We start from the raw sequence: 12,010 nt of genomic DNA on the forward strand, positions 1-12,010 counted from the left end.
AATGCTGGTTTCAAAAACCTTCCGGCAATCCACAGCGCAATTAATTCCTGTCTTCGCTTCTTTTTTTACTCACTGCTACATTAGTAGTGTTAAGCTGCCATAGTCGAGGTTTCTAAAACCTCCACTGAAGACCCAAGCGCTTTTAAATTTCAGCAGCAGCTAGTGTGTATTAGCCTTGTTGACTTTATTACTTCGTTGTCTGTCTTCAGATGAAAATGTTGTGTGAAATGGTACACAAAAAAGACAAAGTACACAAACCATATATGCTGTCTTTTTTATTGCAACATGGTTTGGAAAAGCCTCAGAGAAAAGTAACAGGAAAATGCTGCATCGTATCGGTGCTGCTTTGCAGCTACAACATTAGCCAATGAACGAGAGTTTATCTTTCATTGATCTGTTGCTGTGCTGTTGTTAATGTGTCAAAATGAAAGCATGGACAAAAGAGTTTTCTTTTTTGTTAACCTTCGCCAAAGTTATTCTTTTTAAATACACAAACCCCCTAAGACAATAAATAGTCTTCATGGGACCCCCAAATTGATTTTTTAGAAAATGTACAAACATTGAAGGGAAATGGAAACGTGACATGGTGCCTTTGATGTCTGTGCATGTCAATTTGACATTATGTCTAGGTAGCCGTTTGTGTACTCCCATTGGTTTGTACAGATTATCCAATCGCAATATAGTGCAAGTTTTAATTAAAAAGACATAGAGATTATTTAAGAACGCAGTAGTCTTACTGAGGGAGTTTCCTCATCAGATGACAACTCGGGAACATGTGTTTAACATGAGGGACTGGTTGAATTTCATTTCATAACTAGAAATAGATAAGAACGGGGCATTTATTTAACACAGAATTAGTGCAGCCTTGTCAAAAAAATGTACAATTCAGAACTTCCCAAAGCTATCACATTCTCTCTGTTTTGCTCTCATTTTCACCCATCCACATTCACCCACTCAGTCATTCTCTCTCTCTCTCTCTCCCCCGTGCACACTCGCTCGCTCTCTCTCTCATACACACACACACACACACACACATAAATACACACAGTACCAATCATTAAGTCAATCCTTCAGTTTTAAAATGTCTTTCTTCAAAAGAGACCTGATTAGAAATAAGCATGCATTAACTTTTACGTCTGTTACACTGATAAATTATTTAAAACAAAACCAAAACAAGTACATAAGAGGTGAAAGAAAACATTGATTTTGTGATAACTTTGTACATTGGTGTGATATAAACCAAGAACACTCTCACTCAGTCAATCCCAAAAGGTGACAGAAGAACAGTCCACTGTCTAACTTTAGTGTAGTACAGTATGTCCCACCCTACACAGTGTCACACGCTGGACAGACCTCTTGGTCCATCACTGCCTGTGGAAATGGCATGAGGGAAGGAAAAGGTTTATGATCACTCGATAGTAAAAGTGCATATTCAACAAAATGTCGTCATTCTTTCAAAAAAATAATAAGATTAAAGCGAAACAAATAAACAAGATACCCACAGAAAAAAAACAACGTACAGGTCCTCACGCTTTTTGACCAAAAAAACCCCAAAAACGTCTTGATAAAGTTATGGAAAACCTGAGCAGAATAAGCCGATTGTGCGCTGGTGACATCGAAGAGTGCGTTCAGTTCGAAGACGGCATTTTGATTGCCTTTTTTCGCAACACCTACTTATACATCTATTGCATGTAAATGTACGGGTTGGCTTTGTGGGTCATGGCTCCCATCATGCAATTGGGCATGATGCCCCTCTGCATGGGCGGCAGCTCATGTCCTCCTCCTCCTCCATCATGCCACGGTGGGGAGTCCATGGGCTCGCGCTTGATGGCGTGCACCAAGCCGTGACCCTTGACCTCGTAGGCCATTTTGTAGTCCTGTGGGCCGTAGTCCTTATGGTCCATCATACCAGCACCACTAGTGTAGCCTGCGTGGTTCTGGTTATGGCCGTCCATGCAGTTGGATGCCTGGCTGCCACAGAGAGGGTCGGACGGGGCGAGACGCTGATGATGCTGTGGGCTGAACTGGTTCATGGACGAGGGCTCTTTGTTCAGGACGCATTTGAGAGGGCGGCCGTCGGACCCGGTGCCAGGGCTGCCGGTGTCATCGGTGCCACACAGGTTCTGGTAGTTTCCGTTGTAGGCGGCGGCGGTGGCAGTGGCGGAGGCGGTGGGCGACATGATGGCTTTACTCCTCTGGCAGGGCGAGTACTGATCGTAGTACTCCGCCTCGGCCTTCATCTGCATGCTGACGCCCCGATGCTCGTTGTTGTAGACGCCGTTGCCGTAGCGACGGTCGCCGAGCGGCAGTTGCCGGCAGCCCCAGGGCCGGCCGTAGGCGTCGCAGCCGTTCTCCGAGTCCGAGTCCTGCTCCACCTTGATGGGCATCTGCGGCAGCAGCCGGCCGTCGTAGCCAATCAGGTGGTGGTTCTCGTAGCCGCCGTTCTCGCTCTTGATGCCGTCCGCGGTGCAGTAGCCGCCGTCGATGACGCCTTCGCCACCGCCGCACTGCATGCTGCCGTATAGCTTGGGCATGTAGGCGTCCGCCCTCCCGGCGTGATGGTGATAGCCGCCCGGCGACATGCGGTAGGGTTTGCCGTAGTGACCCATCCTGCCCAGTCGCGTGGCGGAGGTGGGGGACATGTTGAGGTTGGCCCTGGGGTAGCCGCCCCCAGCCCCGGCCCCAGACCCGGCCCTCAGAGGCCAGCCTCCGCCCGCTGCCGCCGCCGTGGTCTTGCAGAAGTTCAGCGGCTCGTCTTGGGCGTAGTAGCCGTCGCCTCTGTACTTGCCGCCCCCGGCGACGTCCTTGGAGAGGGGCGTCCAGGGCGTGTGGTGGCGCAGCACCGGGGTCGGGCAGTTCAGCAGCATGGGCTCTCCTCCTCCTCCTCCACCTACACCTCCTCCTCCGCCGACACCATCACCCAGACCTCCCACCATGGGGTGGCGCCGGTACTGCTCCTCACTAGGAGAGAGAGAGAGAGGGAGAGATGTAGAGAAGGGAGACAGGAGGTAAAGATTAGAGAGAGAGAGAGAGAGAGAGAGAGAGAGAGAGAGAGAGAGAGAGAGAGAGAGAGAGAGAGAGAGAGAGAGAGAGAGAGAGAGAGAGAGAGGGGAGGTGGGTAGAAAATAAGGTAGAAATGGGATAGCGATACAAAGCAGCAGAGATGGAGGGGAAGAAATGGTGTAGGTGGAAGAGTAAGAGAAGGAGGTAAGAGGTAGAGGGAGAGATCGGGGGGAGGGGAGAGAGCAATGTCATTAGTCAAAAAATGTCTGCAATCTGACATTAATAACAAAGTCTGTCCTCGTAGCTGCTTTGAAAGTTTTTTTCAGGCTCCAATAATAGTTATAAGTCAGCTGTGAGAGGATCTGCAAGACATACCAGGGTCTCCCCAATGATTTGTGCCATAAAAATCAGGATTCAGATATTAAACTGGCGGTTCACCCAGTTCATGGTTGGATCACAAGCCAGTCTCATGGCTGCTGCTTGTTGTACACAGGAAAGGGTGGGAAAGTGTTTTTTTACTGTAGCACTGAATCGGTCCAGCCTTAAACTCGACACAGACAGACCAGTATATCAGGACCAAGTTTGGGCTCGGAAAAACAATACGTATGTTCAAAACTATTATTTCTTTTGGTTCCTTCCTACGAGTGCAAAAACACATTTTTAAACATTGTGTGTGTGTGTGTGTGTGTGTGTGTGTGTGTGTGTGTGTGTGTGTGTGTGTGTGTGTGTGTGTGTGTGTGTGTGTGTGTGTGCGTGTGTGTGTGCGCGTGCGTGTGTGTGTGTATCCTCCTGCCTGTCTGACATTTCTGTGGATATCTATCATGTTCCAGCAGACACTTTCTGTGTAGGTGATGATGAAACAAGTAGTGGATACTGAGCAAGATGGACTCGTCCATCCAGACACGACTATGTTCTACCTTGTTGATAACAATCCAATCTATCACCAAACCAAACTGTGAATAAAATAACAGCACAGAACGTTGAAACTTGGCAGGAGTTGCAGTATGTAGGGGTGTCGCGTCTCTGCGTCATGATTATCCCCCTGAATGGAAGTTAATCTTGGGCCCCAGCTCAACGCCCTCTGTGACCCCTTGTGTACCCCTGGCCTAGCTTGGTTTTACCATTCCCTCGTACTAATTTCATTCATACAGATGGTCTGGAATGGCTGAACTGAGAAATGGTTAGTGGAGGAAGGGGTGAATAACACCCCATTAAAATGTGAAATATTTTAACCAATCGCGGTGCGCGAGCGAACTGTGCAACAGAAATATGCTGTTGCACTACATATTCAGCACTCTGTATAGCCCCATATTGCTCTACTTGTGCTGACGCAGTGTTTTGGCCTCATGGTCCATCACGGCAGCCCAGCTGACAGGCTAATCCCAACAACTTTAACCCACAGTGTACTAATCCTGTCATGTGGATGACAAGAGGTCTGCCCCTTGACAAACAGTGAAGATGAGCCCCAGTCTGACTGGGAGAAAGGAGAACCCATGTCCTGCCAGGTCACTTGTCCTCTCACCCTCTCAGTCTTACCCTTAACCCTTAGCCTCAGGAATAGCCTTTTTCATGTGACGACGTCAGGCACCTTCAATTCAATGCATTTGAAGCAGGAAAAGTAGCATCCAGTGGCATAGACATAAACTTACACTCCACAGTTTTCTATGGGAACGGGTTGTCATATTTTTTATTTCCTTCACTTCAAGAATGGAACTTCTTCTCACCCACTGCTTAACCCATTTTGTCCTAAGCCCTTTTTGGGAAAGTGTGCCCTCTGCCTATTAAATCCTAAATAGTGCAGCCTCTGACGCACATACAAACATCAGATAAGTTGCATTTAAAAGCTATGAACCTCATTTTGCATTAGAATTTTTAATAAAAACAGCTCAAATCTCAAGAACCTGAATGCAGCGTATATGTGTCTCCAGGACACAATGGGTTAACTGAGTCAGCAGGTCGTCAGCAGCTTTGGTCTTAGGAGTTAGGATGATGATTACGATGATGATGATTTATTAACTTTTTACATTTATTTTTTCATTATTAGTAATTATTTAATGGTATTTACGTATTTGTTTATTTATCCCTAAGAATGGTGGAATATACACAAAGAGAGAAAGGATAGCAAAATGTGTCCAAATGTGAAGAATCATGATGACTATCTATTGACCTATTGACTGAATGACCACAATAAAGTAAATAGGCTTTATAAAAAGAGGTGGGGATAATGCAGACAAAATGTAATGACTCAAATCAAATCTGGCCAAGCTTGTCATCTCTGCCATCTCCTGTTCCCATAACTTTGTAACGTAATACTGTAACGTGATGACAACGTGAGCGAGAGCTCCATTTTGATGGGTTCTCCGATGGCCTTTGAGCAGTGCGCTCACACAACAGCCTGGCCGGTCGCACTACTGTTCAGCTTGCACAAGCTGTACAGTCGCAACAGGCAGGCTGGGGATACAGCATCCTAGTGCAGGAACTGGTAGCCATCATGACCTGTGCTGCTAAGCTAGGATAGCAGTGATTGATCAGTAGGGAATGTTCCAAAAGCACACTGTTTTGTTTAGCACGGTCTACAGGTATGTAGCGGAGAAACATTTGAGGTTTCTCACTCTCTTAGTCATTCCCTATGCATCTCTCTCTCTCTCTCTCTCTCTCTCTCTCTCTCTCTCTCTCTCTCTCTCCCAATAATTTTCCCCATGGTCCTGCTTTTTCCTGGTATCCATTTCTGTTTCTCTCCCTTTTTTGTCAGTATATTTGTGATTCCTCCCCTCTTTCTCTCTTGTAGATCATTCCCAGTTACTCCCTCTTCTTGCTCTTTGTCTCAGCCGCACGGCCTCTTGATCATCCACAGCTGTCCGTGTGCTCCACTTTTATCTCACCCTCCTTCTTGTTAATTGCGACCTTTTTTGTTTTAAGTGCCACTGAGACATTACGCACATCCTCACACTTTAGCGTTGCCTTTGCACTGCAGCGGCTGCTGCTATGGACACCTGTTGCTACTTCAGGGACCCGCTGATGCTTTCCGCAGATGATCTTCACTCAGTGCCAATTTTTTTGCACTAAGAGTGGATCTGTGGGGTTTTTTTGTCTTTCGAGCTCATGTCCCATACACAGGGAATACAAGAGGGGAGGACAACGGGGTCAGTTGTCCCAGGCCCAGGGAATTGGGTCCTCATTATGATGTATGTATAGGGTGGGGGAGGGAATGGGGCTTTTCATATGACTTTTTCCCGGGCCCAGCCAAAGCTGTTAGCGGCCCTGCAATACACACATCTGTTCTTAATTCCAGGCTCTCTCTCTCTCAGAACATATCTGTCCAGGGATATCTGTCCAGTGCCCAATACTGTTCTAATCTTGTTATATTTATATATTATTATGTGTGCTGAGTGCAAGCCAGAAAACTAGAATCTCGGTTGCACTGTAAAACATTACCGGAACGATCGCAGAAAAAAAATAGAAAAGCTTTAAAAATAACTTGGAACTGAAATCAAAGCTGGAAATGGAAAGAATGCCGTTTTAGGAGCTGATCCTTGTGTGTGTATATCCATTGGGAGATAGCTATCATTAAACCAGCGCTACTTGCCTGGTTTGTGAAGTCAAGGTTTAATGAACTGCCGATGGGTCGGGCATAGGCTATCAATACCTTGGGGAAAATGGATTAACTCTGATCCATTGGTACCTTCCGCCAATGCATGTACTGGATTGGATCTGGGTGATTGACAGTTATTTTCAAAATGTCATTGTCACTTTACATAGACATTGTTTTTGTCGTATCCATGGAAACATTTTTCTGAGTGACAAGAACAGTTTAGGGCCTCTATCTGTATTGTTCATTCTTCAGTTTGAGCACTTTGTGACAACCCCGCACTGAAATTTTGATTTGTTGCAGATATGGTTGAGCTGCTCTCATTTTTTCAGATATATTTTTTTACGAGTGCTGCTGGCTTAAGATTTTGAGGGAGTCATTAGTGTGACAGCGTCACAGGCTGTCACAACACTCATAACGTCAAGAGCCATTAGACACACACACGCACACACACAGACACGCACACACACGCACACGCACACACACAGCCTAAATTTGTACGGGGTGGATGATGTTTTGGGTGCTGAACTGAAGCTGAACCGACTTAATTTGCACATTAAATATCTTTATGACAAAATGTAGTAAAGTCTTTTCCCTGAACCTCCTCCACAAACCCCAGAGGCTGCATGGAAATGGGCTGGAGTTGACACTGGGACCAACCTGATATAGCATTGGCCATTGCGCCATTCTGTCTTCGTCACTGGATTCGAGTGAATAAGAGCAAGTTGTACTCTACATGCATTTAAGAAGGACTACTGTGGTTGCTGTTGGGTAACTCTTTCCTGTCCCATTTCCGTAGATTATGTATGGTCTCTCAGCAACAGTCAGACGCACTGCGAGCAGGTACATTCACAGAGTATGCCAGTGTTCAGTTTAAAACAAGTCTTCAAATATTCCATGTACATATGTGGGACAGCGTTCTACAACCAGAATATTCCCGGAACAACACAACCACGTTCTCATGAAAAAAGAGTTTACATGACTTGTATGTAAGCCTAAACTAAATACGGAATATAGAGCATTCCGATTGAAATTGGAATATTCCTTGCATGTAACTTACTGATAGCAAGGAAAGTACAAGTACACACATGTCCTGTAGCATACACAGACAGTGATACACATCAGCATCACCCAAATCAAAGGCATCGGCAATTGCAAAAATGTGAATAATTGATTTGATTGATTGATTGATTGATTGATTGATTCTAATTTCAGATGATGTGCAAGAGAAAAAAAATAAGTCAAACTAAGTAAATGAAAAGCAGAACCAAAAAAAGTACAAATGTGTGTTTTAATGCAACGTAATGATGAACTGTATATACCTGTGGTCCAGTGTGCCGGTCATGCCGCCGCCGCCGCCCTTCTGTTTGCCACGCATCATCATGGTCTTCATCTTCATCTCGGTGATGGAGGGCATGAGGAGAGGCACGGCCAGGCAGAAGAGCGCCAGCTGGGGGGGCAGGGGGGCGCCCGACGGGGTCTTCTTCTTCTGCCCATGCAGGAACTTCAACTTGCCTTGGAACTGCATGGTCTAGGAGAAGAGGGGGAAGAGAGGGAAGGATGTCAGCAAAATGCTGCTCACTAAAATACTGTACAAGTCTGACTGAACGTCACTTGCCATGGGCCTGCACGGTCTAGGAGAAAGGCAGAGCTGGAGTTGTAGGGGGATGAGGGGGGATGCCATCCCCCCTACAATGAAAATGGTCTAAAATCATCCCCCTCAATGACAATGGTCAAAAATCATCCCCCTCTAAAACAGGCATCCCTTCTTCACATATTGTGTTAAAATTGCACTTTTAACAACTACTTTTTCTAAAGTTTCTCGTGGGAGAAACCCCCGAACCCCCAATAATTAGAATCCATCTCTGACCATCCACCCTGGTTTGATTTTACAACTCGACCACTGGAGAAAGAGTAAAGAAAGGTAGCGAAGGAGGATGTCAGTGAAATACTGTTGGCTAAAACACAAATCTGATTTTAAGATCACAGATCATTTGTCAAGGATATACAGATCTTCCAACGAACTGTAACTGCATTTTATGTATGATGTGCAGAGATTTAGTTCATGTAGCAATCTTTTTGGCCTTTCGTGTATTATAGATGTGCAGAGTTTTATTGTAACCGTTTTTTCCCGATTTTCATATGAATGTCAGTAAATGATGCTGCTGTTCTCCCTTCTGTCCAACACAAATCTCGCCAAGGGGCAGATGATGTGTTTAGTTTTAAATAGACAAAGGCAAAGCTGTGACTCCATTTAAAAGTGGAAGTGACGTAGAACGTAGACTAAAATTCAGCAATGGACCAAATTAAGCCAACCAATCTGAATTATTTATTTATTTTATAAAAATATATTTTTAGGGGCCTTTTATGCCTTTATTTTACAGGACAGTCGAAGATGGTGACAGGAAGCGAATGGGACAGAGAGACCGAGGAGGATCGGGAAATGACCCCGACCGGACTCGAACCGGAGTCCCCGTGGGTGGGCATGCAAGCCCAAATGTGGGGGGCTTAGCGCGCTGCGCCACAGCACCCCCCAACCAATCTAAATTCTTATTAATCTGTAATTTAGCTAATTTTAAACCTACTAATATGATTTTCTCATGAAGTTATGTGTGGTGATTTACTTATTTACATTACTGCTTCCATCCCTGGTTGTTTTCCAACAATCCAACTTTAAAAAAAAAAAAAACTTTCTTTGCTTTCAAGTCTCTCCAAGCCCTAATGAATTCTTTTCTTTTCACTCATTTCCTCATGCTGGGCATTTTGATTTACTGCATGAGTTTTTATATTTCAAAAAGCAAACATTTGTGTTTCTACTATTGTACAGATTTCAGATTTGATCAGCCATCTTACATACAAACATACTGACTGAATAGGGGGAAAAAAACTCACTCGCAACAATAACATGGAAATCAATTGTTTCTGCCTAATTTGACATCAGGAACCATGTCGTACTTCAGCAAGCGCAATTCATACTTGTGGATTACTGTGTTCTGATTCATGCTTTCCAGGCCAGGAGCCAGGAGAACCCTTCCTCCAATCACAAGCTGCAGCAATAGTCACGGCACTGCTCTTGCTGCCGAAAAAGCAATCCAACCCTGTCGACCGGTTGGGTGCTGAGAGCTCGTGGTTGGTGACCTTTCCGGAGTCCACCGTCCCTCTCTCTCTCTCGCTCATGTTTGTTTTTTCCACTGCTCCTCTCCGCTGCCTGTTGTTTCTCCCCCAATGGTGGCGGCGTCCAAACCACGCTGGTTTGTGCACTTAGAGGTAAAACGCTCGCAGAAAAATAGCAACTGGCTCAGGCGAGTTGGCAAAAAAAGAGCTGTTGACGGCGGGTCGGGAGCTCATTGTGGTGCACTGAAAAACACTTAGGTTCTCACGCTTCCGTAATACCACTACTTTGTGTGTGTGTGTGTGTGTGTGTGTGTGTGTGTGTGTGTGTGTGTGTGTGTGTGTGTGTGTGTGTGTGTGTGTGTGTGTGTGTGTGTGTGTGTGTGTGTGTGTGTGTGTGTGTGTGTGTGTGTGTGTGTGTCTGTGTGTGCGTGTGCGTGTGCATGTGTGTGTGTGTGTGCACGTGCGCGCGCATGGCGTGAATGAGAATATTCATATGTGTGGGACGGAGTGGGTAAACACAGGGCAGGATTGCCCTGACTGCTGAACAGCACTTTCCACTGTCTCATTTTTTTCCCTCCAGCAGAGGCTTCTCTCTGTTAGCCCAGCTCTCAGGACCATCTCACTGTGAGGTGAGAGGGTAAAAGGAGCTCTCTGTTGTTTTATTTTAATTATTTCACATGTCGAGCCCCTCAATAAAAAACCCACACACGGGTACAAGAGAACAACTCTTCCTCTGACTCTCCCAGACAGAGGAGGAGGACGAGAAGTGCTACTGTGGGGGGAGGGGGGGGGGGGGGGACAGTGGACAGGGGACAGATTGTCATAGGCATTATGACACACACACACACACACACACACACACACACACACACACACACACACACACACACACACACACACACACACACACACACACACACACACACACACACACACACACACAGGGCCGCTGACAGCTTTGGCTGGGCCCGGGACAAAGACATCTGAAAGGGCCCCAAACTCAATACACACAATGTCATGAGAATCCATTTATGGCCCCCCCCTCTCCCTGGGCCCGGGACAAGTGACCCCTTTGTCCCACCCTGTCGGCTTCCCTGCACACACACACACACACACACACACACACACACACACACACACACACACACGCACATGCACACATGCACAGGAGCGACATAGTAGTGCGGCTCAGTCCGAATATGAGGCGGCTAGACGATCCAGGGTCAGGGTTGAAGAGGAGTTGAGTAGTTGAAGAGGAGTTGAAGAGTTGAAGAGGAGGTGAGGAGTTGAAAAGTTCACAGACTTGAACTTGTGCGATTCACAAGTCACATTACTGTAACGGACTACAGGAGAAAGCCACACTGAGTACAGCTGTATGTTGTAGGCGTGTTTTAACTGGTAACTGCCCGTCATTATACTGTAAGTAGTACTTAAAATGCCATTATTCTTTGAAATCCTTTGTAATTTACCTACATACTGTACATCACACGTGGTAAATGCTGATTCCTTTTTCCATCTTAAACCAGTGTTGTGTGGTGCATTATGTTTGAAATCTTTCCACATTTCTCTTGATACTGTACAGCCCCTGATTCACCTGATGTTTTGTCAGTCGGAATGGTAGTGCCATAAACCTCATTTTTGCCCCTTGACCTCTGAACTCTCCCTGAGGTGACTGTACTTTTCCCTGTGAGCATGTGATTAAGGACAATAACAGTCAGGGTGCAATTTGGCACTTAACTCATCCTTTGACTTTCCAACTTGCTTTCCACACGCTGTGGTCTATCCCCAAGAACCTTGTCCGCCCCTTTGATCTCAGCCCTTTGGCCTCTGAATTCTGCCTGAAGTGACTGCACTGCTCCTTGTGAGTATGTGATTAAGAACGAAACAGTCAGGGTGCCACTTGGCAACTTTTGTTTAACCTATCCGTGTACTGGTACATTATATCTTAAAGAGGGTGTATGAAACCGTTTATAGACAATTAAAACCATTCTAAATTAGGTTGCCTATCTTTTAAAATTATTGTAATTTACAAAGTGTAATGGAGTTGAAAGACCAACTGTTCTCTAACTGGCATCCATTCTGGTCCAGGCACGAGTCAAATATAATTTTCTTACAATACTCACTTTTGCTCCTAACTCTGTGGCTGTTGCAAGTCTCATAGCGTAAACGTTTGACATCAGTTTGAGGAAAGGTGGTGACAAAAGAATAAAATGATGTGTGTGAATTCTATTTGGCCAGAGATAGCACACATACTGAATATATGTTTTCATTTGTTCCTAACTCATGGCAGGCCAAATCTTTAGC

General features: G+C 45.6%; 1 protein-coding gene across 2 annotated transcripts in view; it reads right to left on the reverse strand.

Moving 5' to 3' along the window:
* Nucleotides 1-276: 276 nt before the first annotated feature.
* Nucleotides 277-12,010, reverse strand: part of LOC134455644 (uncharacterized) — a 122,092-nt gene continuing 110,358 nt past the window's right edge. For both annotated transcript variants that reach the window (XM_063206848.1, XM_063206847.1), the window contains exons 8-9: nt 7,915-8,123; nt 277-2,961 (exon numbers count right to left, since the gene is read on the reverse strand). In XM_063206848.1, coding sequence (XP_063062918.1) covers nt 1,683-2,961; nt 7,915-8,123 — 1,488 coding nt within the window. In that variant the 3' untranslated portion in view covers nt 277-1,682. The remainder of the gene's footprint in view (nt 2,962-7,914; nt 8,124-12,010) is intronic.

This window comes from Engraulis encrasicolus, chromosome 9 (genome assembly GCF_034702125.1).
Source record: "Engraulis encrasicolus isolate BLACKSEA-1 chromosome 9, IST_EnEncr_1.0, whole genome shotgun sequence".
In the NCBI taxonomy this organism is placed as follows: domain Eukaryota; kingdom Metazoa; phylum Chordata; class Actinopteri; order Clupeiformes; family Engraulidae; genus Engraulis; species Engraulis encrasicolus.